The sequence below is a fragment of the Chrysochloris asiatica genome, unplaced genomic scaffold (genome assembly GCF_000296735.1).
Source record: "Chrysochloris asiatica unplaced genomic scaffold, ChrAsi1.0 scaffold00029, whole genome shotgun sequence".
In the NCBI taxonomy this organism is placed as follows: Eukaryota; Metazoa; Chordata; class Mammalia; order Afrosoricida; family Chrysochloridae; genus Chrysochloris; species Chrysochloris asiatica.
Window position 1 is genome coordinate 1,810,425 of NW_006408547.1, and position 9,840 is coordinate 1,820,264.

At 38.7% G+C, this 9,840-nt stretch overlaps 1 protein-coding gene across 1 annotated transcript; it reads right to left on the reverse strand.

The window, feature by feature from the left end:
• Positions 1 to 5,161: 5,161 nt before the first annotated feature.
• LOC102821114 (putative tripartite motif-containing protein 43C-like) lies at positions 5,162 to 6,752 on the reverse strand. The gene is made up of 3 exons (XM_006851534.1): positions 6,678 to 6,752; positions 6,127 to 6,309; positions 5,162 to 5,326 (listed from the first exon to the last, which is right to left on the reverse strand). The coding sequence occupies exons 1-3, from the start codon at positions 6,750 to 6,752 to the stop codon at positions 5,162 to 5,164; spliced, it is 423 nt and encodes a 140-aa protein (XP_006851597.1).
• Positions 6,753 to 9,840: the final 3,088 nt, after the last annotated feature.

Genomic DNA, 9,840 nt, shown 5'->3' on the forward strand with positions numbered 1-9,840 from the left:
GCATACGTTTACTTAAAAAAAAAAGTAATAATAATGCTCATTTGAAATTCAAATTACCTAGGCATCTTATATTTTATCTTTCAAAAACATCTTAAAGGAGAGTTCTGTTTTGCTTGTTTTTTTGTTTTTTAATGTTATCCAGAAGCTCTGAAGTCCTGGTGTGGTGCTGTAGAATAAGCACTGAACTGCTGACCATGACGTTTGTGGTTCATATTTAGCAGTGGCTCCCCAGAAACACTGTACAGAGTCACGATGAGTTGGAACGGACTCAACAGCACTTAACAACAACAGAATCTTGGTAGGATAAGTACAACTTCACATCATAAGATCTGCGGTTCGAGTCCACCAGCTGTTCCACTGAAGAAAGATGAGATTTTCTAATCCTGCAGAGTTACAGCTCCATGAACCACATACAGGGTTGCTATGAGTCACTTCCAACTCAATGGAACTTAATAACACAACCAAAAGAGCAGTTCTTTATTAAGTTTCAATAATCTATAGACAAAGGACTTTGATGACTCCTAGCTGAGAGCTCTGGTAGCATAGTGCTTACATTGTTGGCCTGCTAACCTTAAGGTCAGCAGTTTGAAATGACCAGCTGTTCCATTGAAGAAAGATGAGGCTTTCTGTTCCTGTAAAGATTTATAGCCTCAGAAACCCTATACAGGGCTTGCTGAGTTAGAACCGATTTCACAGCACATAATCCATCAATTACAAATCAACTGAAGGCAAGGCATTATGAGAATGAAACTATAGCAAAATGTGGGGTGGAGTGTGGAGAGTGTTGTTTGGAGTAATGGAATAGAATGAAACCAATGAACATGAGCATTTGGAACAGGGTTAACTTTTAGTTTCCATACATAGTTTATTTCTAAGAGTAAGATGAGCCTTTCATATTCTACCATCAAAGGGACACAAATGAGCCTTGGCAACGAAGGTGTTACGGCAGATGACTAAGTGATACAGCTCTGGCAGTGGCCACTTCCTTAGCTATTATGCTGTCCAGTCGACTGGCTGGAAGTAACATACAGACTATATTCAAGAAATGACGGAGGCTGTGATGGACTAAACAATGATGTCTAAGTTGTCCTGGTGTGGCACTGTCACATAAGCACTAGATCACAAGTTTAGTGGTTCAAACCCAATGGCCGCTCATTAGAAACCTTATACAGGGTTGCTGTGAGTCAGAACTAACTTGACAGCACTTAACAACAACAAAAGATGTTTGCATTCTAATTCTTGGCACTTATAAATATATCAGGTTACAAAGGAGTATTAAGTTTGCAGAAGGAATGAATGTTCTAATCAGCTGAAAATAGAGATTATTCTCAATTATCCAGGTAAATGTGAGGAAATAACAAAGATCCTTAATAGGGGAGGAGGGAGGCCAGTCTAAGAGATCCAGAGAAATGAGAATGTGAAACGCTCGACCCACTGCTATTGGCTTTGCAGATGAAAGGAGAGGCTATAAGTCAAGGCATGTCATGACCTCTAGAAGTTAGAAAAGGCAAGGGGAAGGCAATGTTCCTTGGAGCCTCCAAAATGGGCAATTACACAAGTCTTACTGCGGGAAAAGGGACTTTCTTCATTATCCAGATACTCAAAAATGTTTGTCAAATGAATTAATAAACAATTTATATACCGGATAAAATCTACAGAAGCCAAGCAACTAAACAAAAATGAAGTGGGGCAGCTTCTTTTGAATATTCTGAAAATAGCTCAACCTTTAATTTAGCCTCATTTGAAAGTAAAGCATTAGTGTGAAATCGCCTGTTTATTCTCTAAATTCTGGTTGGTCTTTCAAGCACAGCAGACAGGTAATGACTACTAATTACTTAGCTATTGATTTTTCAAGTTCTGTTTTCCCAGTGTGGGTAAATGAAATTCTCAGTGAGGATGGAAAAGGCTGATGCTTACTTTGATTTCCATAAGATCTCGTATAATACCATCCAGGACCCAACGTTGCTATACTATAGGAAGGCTTAATTGGAAATTTGCTACTGTACTACTATTTGCATTCTAGCCAAGAGTAGGTATTTAGTGTGGAATTACGTATATGAATACATGACACTTGAGGGTTGTAACTATCAGTTTCCAATAGACTTTTTTTTTTTTTGTAATTTTATTGCAATTATGCAACTGAAGTTCTTATCAGACATCCACCACAGCCATTCAGATAGGCTAGCTATTCATGTACTATAATATGAAGTGGAAATTTGCTTGCACAAGAACTCAGATTCAGAAAATATATTGATCCTTCACTTGAGAATGAAATTTTTATATTTTAAAATAGTGCAGAAAACTCTGCAAATAACCACCCTTGTTACCAATGATAAAAAATTGATGGAGAATAATTCGACTCTTGAGGAGTACAAATGCAATGTTTTGAACTCACCTGCTGCTCTGTGGAAGAACAAACCTTGGTGATTTGCTCCCATAGAGATTGTTGTTGTTAGGTGTGAGTTGGTCCTGACTCATAATGACTCCATAATGCACAACAGAATGAAACATGAAATTCAGAAACCCTATGCCATCCTCTCAATTGTTATGTTTGCTTCCGTGTCAATACATCTCGTTGAAGGTTTTCTTTGGATAACATTCCATTTTACCAAGCATTATTGCTGTCACGGTGTTAGTCCACCTCATTGGGAAAAGAGGTCTTCTTCTTTTTGCTGACCCTGTACTTTACCTAGCATGATGTCCTTCTCCAGGGACTGGGCCCTCCTGATAACATGTCTGAAGTGTGAGAGACAAAGTCTCACCATCCTAGTCTCTAAGGAGCATTCTGGCCACACCTCTTCCAAGACAGATCTCTTTGTTCTTCTGGCAGTCCATGGTACTTTCAACATTCTTTGCCAAAACCATAATTCAAGTGCATTGATTCTTCTACAGTCTTCCTTATTCGTTATTACATATGATGCAATGAAAATACCATGATTTGGGTCAGATTCATCTTTGTCCTCAAAATGACATCTTTGCTTTTTGTCATTTTAAAGAGGTCTTTTGCAGCAGAATTACCTAATGCAGTACATAAATTGGCTTCTTGACTGCTGCTTCCATTGAGTGTTGATTATGAATCTAAGTAAAATGACATTCTTAACAATTTCAGTCTTTCTCCATTTATCATGATATTATTTATTTGTTCATTTGTGAAGATTTTTGTTTTCTTTATATTGAGGTGCAATCCATACTGAAGACTGTGGTCTCTAATATTCATCAACAAGTACTTCAAGCCCTATTTGCTTCCAGCAAGCAAGGTTATATCATCTGAACATGGCAGGTTGTTAATGAGTCTTCCTCCAAACCTGATGCCACAGTTTTCTTCATAGAGTCCAATTTCATGGATTATTTCTTTAACATACAGATTGAAAAAGTGTGGTGAAAGATACGACCCTGGCACACACCTTTCCTGACTTTAAACCATTCAGTATCCTTTGTTCTGTTTGCACAGCAGCCTTTTGGTCTTAGTACAGGTTCTTCATGAGCACAATTAGGTGCTCTGGAATAGCTGTTCTCTACAGTGTTATGCATAGTTTGTTATGATCCATGGAGTCGAATGCCTTTGCATAGTCAATAAAACACAAATACACATCTTTCTGTTATTCTCTGATTTTAGCCAAGATCCAATTAATGCCAGCAATGATACCTCTCATTCTTCTTCTGAATCCTGCTTAACTTTCGGGCACTTCCTGTTGATGTACTGCTATAACCATTTGTTATTTTAATTTTTTAGAACTTTTTATTGTGAATTGAGTGAAGGTTAACAGACAAGATCATCAACAGCTAGCTTCCCTTCCATTTCTTGACTTTTCATCTTGCTTTTGGGCTAATGTTGACCATTTGGTCTCATGTAGATGATTGCTTAAGATAAATATTGTGGATGATACTGCTTATTTCATAGGCCAGTCTAAAATTTTGCTGCAAGGTGACTTTTAGAGTGGCTTCATTGCCTAGTCCAAAGAACATTTTAGGGAGATAATCTCAGGGGTTCTTCTGGTCTGTAGTGGTCCAGTGTATCTGGCCTTTAAATTTTTATTTTTATGATTTTGAGTTTTTATCCTAATTTGAGACCTTCTATTGTGTCCCTGTTTAGAATAGTAGGTAGTGTTAGCTGTGCGCCATCTATTTCTTCTGTTTTCATGTTAGAAGAAGCTGTGGTTCTTTTGGGTTATTTGTCTTACGGTGGAGTTTCTTCTTTTTTTAATGGGTCACAAAAGATGTTTTTATTAAATATTAAATAAGCATTCTACATTCATTTCAAGCTATAGCCTTAATTAATAACAACATTTATTTTACATTCAAATAAAATACCTACCAGACAGTAAAGTGTAACTGAGTAGCTTCAGTTGAGAAATGTTCCTTCAGCTGTGGAATTCCCATATTCCTGACTACTCTCTAATCATGTGAGATTAGTGCAAAAGAAAGACCTGACTGAAAAACTGAAGGAGCCAATCAGGTAGTTCCATATGATGGAACTTTAAAAAAAAATGTTTTATTGTGAATTATGTGCTAGTTTACATGGGAGAACATTAGCTTAACATTTATTCTATAGTATATAATTTTATTGCCATGGTTACAATTCCCTCCATGCATCCTCAACCAACCAAAGGGTATACCCTGCAAGCCGGCCCCCCTGGTCATCAGCACACAGCCCCTCTCCCTCTCTGGGTCTAAAGTCCCCAGCTGCTCCATCTCTCCACGTCATCATCTCTGCCTCCATCTCTGGTGTCACAGCTTCTCTGGGTAGGGTCCTGCTCTCCACTCTTCTCCCTTGATGGTCCCAGGGAACTTGGCTCCTGGACTGCAAAGTTAATCACTCCCCTCCATTGCTACAAAACATCTACCTTTACATTTCCCACCCACACAACCAGTCCAGATAACAGTTATTCACTATTGTATCAGAAGAGACCTATCCACATCTCCTTTCATCAGCCCCACCCAGACAGACTGGATACTACTACTCAGTGGAGATTTTACCTTCCCCCACACCCACTGGATCTAGACTCCCTCTTGAAAGCTTGTAAGACAGTCACTTCTTGCCTTTGTAGCCCTTCCCACCCCATTTTGTGTAGTCGATGTCCAAGTTGCCCACCCCTGTCTACTCTGTGTATGGAGGGGGTGGGAATGATCCTCGCTGTAAAGATATGTTCCCTCTTTTGAACTACTGTATCCATTGGTGTAGGCATATGATGGAACTTTTGTAAACATTAATAAAACTCACACTTTTATTGTCAAAGTCAACAGAGACACCAATGTGCATCAGATGTTTCTCTATATGCAGAAAAATCATTGGTGAGGTGTTCAGGAGTTTGTAATGATTACTCTTCTTCAGACATAAAAGAACAACCATGTCCATAGACTACTGGACCACAGAGTTGGTTTGAACCACAAGGTTGGTGGTTCAAACTCACAAGTTACTCCTTGGAAACCCCATACAGGATCGCTGTGAGTCAGAACTGAATTTACAGCACTTCACAACATTAACAGACCTGGCCACTAGGCCATTCCTCCTTATAAAAGAATCCTTACAGACTGCCACATCCCATTCCAAAGAGCTGTTCACGTCTATCTCTCAGTAATGTTTTCCAGAGGTGAATTCCAGGACTCCCCATGCAGCAAAGCCATTATATCGTCTAGAATGTAATGGCACATCTTGAAGATCTTAACTAAGCTTCAAATGTTTCACATCCTCAAACAGTATACAATTCTTACTGCATGTTTCATAGTCGAGCAAAATATTCACTGAAAATTGGGTGATTTTTCTCTATCAGTACAAGATGAACCTTGCATTGAATGCTGGAGTCACAGACAGAGGTACATGCAGCTACACGAACTCAATCCTTGCCACTAAATCTCCCAAACCCTTGTACATATACATCAGCTCCTCATATATTTCTCTTACTCACTTCTGAACCATTGCACCTCACTTTTCTTGAGTTGCTAGAAAATATTTTTTTTCTTCACTTTCCAGTCCCTTTAAATGTTGGTTTTCATCAAAGAGAACTGGAAGTGGCTTCCGATGAGAGCATACGTGACTGCACACAGACAAAGTGACCCCAGTTATGAGTTATTTTGCACTCCTCTTTTCGATTTCTTTGATTTTCTTGAGTCTTTTCTCATAAGGACCTTGTTTGCTCTAAGTGATTCTCCCTGGTAATCCTCAGTAGCATATCCTATGGAATAATGGCTGTGACCCTCATGCTCCTGAAAGTTAGAGATAAGCACACAGAGCAGGTTTTTACTGGCTTCACAGAAGATCATCTTAGTCTTCTTGTGTGCCCCACACGTCTGTTCCTGAGAGTGTAGGAACTGAGAATTGCCAGTGATTTGCAAAAAGACGAAAGTCTTCACAAGAACATTGGTTTTGAACTCTTTCTGTTCTGTTGTTTTCTTGCAAATGGGGCAATGGGCAGTTTGTCTTCTTCCCAGAAAAGGCATAGGCAGAGCCTTCAAAAGCTGTGCTTCTATTGTGTGGGTCTGTAAGGTAGTTCAGGCAGATGAAACAGCTGAGTTTCTTCTGGAAGGCTGAATCCATTTTCTTTCTAGTGGTTCTTCCTCTAAATGGGAATCCTCAGGTACATCTAAATAAACTTCAGGTAACTTTGGCTTCTTTAGGGATTGTTTGGTGGGCTCAGACTTTCTTCCTTGAGAAGAACTCATTTTCCTGAGAGACTGACACAGAAGAAAGAGGTGATCTTGCAGCTCTCCACTTGGTGGTGGCCGAGCAGTCCAGTAAGGCCCAAACCAGTCATGGCATCGATTCAGTTTCTTCTTTTAGACTTCAGTCTCTTTTTATTCAGACAAGTGGAGACCAATAGCTGTATTTTAGATGGCTGTTTGCAAGATTTAAAAACCCCAGATGCTGATCACCAAATTAGGGTTTAGAATATTAACTTTTGAACTATGTTAAGCTATCTCAGGAGACCATGGCCCTAAGTCTTTTAACCTAGTAAGCCAATCCTGCATGTTATATGGACATGTCTGGGAAGTCTGTATTAACTGTGGCCCCTATGTACTTTATTATATATGTATGTTGTTGTTTGTTGTTAAGTGCTGTCGAGTCAGTTCCGACCCATAGTTTAGTTTGAAGGAGTGGCTGGTGACCTTCCAGTTCAAACAACTTTGTGGTCTGGCACATTAACCCACAGTGCCACACCAGGACTCCATATATGTATGTAGATATAGATATATATGTAGCACACACATATGACTACAGATACACCAAACATATACTCAAATATGCATGTACTCAAATGTGCATGCACTCAAATATGCCTTCATATACACAAATATACATATGTATCTACCTAAACTACACACAGTTTAGTTGCTATTATGATTGTTTCAAAATTGCATAAGTTATAACATTTACAGAAGTTGTGCCTGTGGTACCTTGAATTTACTTGATAGATTTTTCTATTCAAAGTTTTAGTGCCCACCAAATGATTGGGTGTTGTTGTTGTTAGGTGTCATCGAATCGGTACCAACTCATAGTGGCCCTATGCAGAACAGAATGAAACACTACCCAGTCTTGGGCCAACTTCATGATCGTTGCTACATTTGAGCCCATCCCTCTTGCCACTGTGCCAATCCATCTTGTTGGGGGTCTTCAGGGACTGGCCTCCTAACATATTACCAAAATATAAGAGATGATGTCTGGCCATCCGGGCTTCCAAGGAGCATTTTGGCTGTACTTCTTCCAAGACAGATTGGTTTGTTCTTTTGGCAGTTCCCATGGTACTTTTAATATTCTCCTCCAACGCCATAACTCAAAAGCATCAATTCTTCTACAGTCTTCTTTATTCACTGTCCAACTTTTACATGGATATGAAGTTATTGAAAATACCATGGCTTGGGTCAGACGCACCTTAGTTCTCAAACTGACATCTTTGTTCTTGAACACTTTAAAGAGGTCTTGTGCAGCAGCTTTGTCTAATGCAATGTGTTGTTTGATTTCTTGACTTCCATGAGTGTTGATGGTTGTTGATTCAAACAAAATGAAGTCTTTGACAACTTCAGTCTTTTCTCCATTTATATGGGTGTTATGTGTTGGTCCAGTGGTGAGGACTTTTGTCTTCTTTACATTGAGATGCAACACAATCCAATGGCTATGACCTTTGATCTTCATCAGTAAATCCTCTTCATTTTCAGTAATCCAGGTTGCATCATTAGTATATCGTAGGTTGTTAATGAACCTTCCTCCAATTTTTAAAGTCAAAAGAATCAAGTCATCAAATGGAGCCAAAAGGCTTACATTAATCCCAATGTTGGTCACAAAGTGTGTGTGCTTGGTTAATGTTCTACTGTCACCAGCTTGAAATTATCTAAACGTTTTTAATTTAAATAAAGCAGGAGCCCTGCATTTCTCATTGTGTATAAGACCCCACAAATTATGTAGCTGGCCCTGCCCACATAATCTCTTTCAGCATCCCTGCCACTTATCTCTAGATGATCAAGTCTGTCTAATTTTTAAGAAAGGAATGCATCTGAAAAATCACATATTAAAGGTACAAGAAACAGCAGTCTCAGCTGTCACCATTTACCGAGTCATCATTACATCCAATGCTTTGGGGCAGTATTTCCTTTTTACCTCACTGCAACACAGTAAAGTCCATGTTCCTATTGCTGTTAGGTGCCATTGAGTTGGTTCCGACTCATAGTGATCCACATACAGCAGAATGAAACACTGCCTGGTCTTGTGTTATGTTCACCACTGTTGTCATACTTAGGCCCACTGCTGCAGCCACTGTGCCAATCCGTGTCATTGAGGATCTTCTTTGTTGCTGACCCCTACTTTACCAAACACTATATCCTTCTCCAGGATCGGGTCCCTCCTGATAACATGTCCAAAGTAATTGAGTCGAAGTCTTGTCATCCTCGCTTTCAAAGAACAGTCTGGCTGTGCTTCTCCCAAGATAGATTTGTTCATTCTTAAATCCATGTTATTGTTCCCATTTTATAGAGCAGAGAACAGCATTGGAGGAAAGAAACCTTGTCTACAATGTTATAGAGTTCACACCTGGCAGAGTCAAAAGTCAGATAGAAGTTGGCAGAGTCAAAAGTCAGATAGAAATCTGTATTGTCAATGCTCTTGCATCATCCAAATTAACCCTCTTTTTCAATCATTTCCCTGATGTGCATTGCATTTTAAGAAGGACAATAGCCTTGTTGGCTATTTTCAAAAATAACTCAGTTTATTTTGAATGTGACTAACTTCAAGAAAGTTCTGAGCTGTTTCTGAAACATAGGAATGCTTTATATCCAGAGATAGTTATGGTAGCATTATTTAACTACATAAAACATTTCATAACAGCCTAAATAGCCAACAACAGGTGAATGGTTAAAGAAACTTAAGTTGCATCTATAAAATGAACTGCTAAAGGTTTTGTGCATTGTGTTTATGAAGATTTTAATGATATAGAAAATAGTTTTTGGCAATGATAATGATCACATTATTTCAACCACGTGAAAAGCACATAGAAGACGTGAAAGAAATAGGCTAACATGCTAGAAGAAGTCTCAGTGACAAGAGTAAGAGTAATTGTTATTTCATCTTTACATTTTTCAAGTTTCCAACAAACAAAGCAAAGTCCATTTTCAATTTAACAAGGTGAATTAAAAGCAAGCTAACTTATTTATACAACAAATATTTACTGAGCACTTATTATGTGTTATGCACAATTGTTGACTCTGGCAGTTCTGTCTCTCATTCAGCTTGTATTCCATAAATCTTTATTTTCATCAAATTTTTTATCATAATTCAGATATCCATGTCAAACTGATAGACGGGCAACTGAAACTTTGGCTTCTCTTTTTCTTTTCTTCTCCCTTTTCATGAAC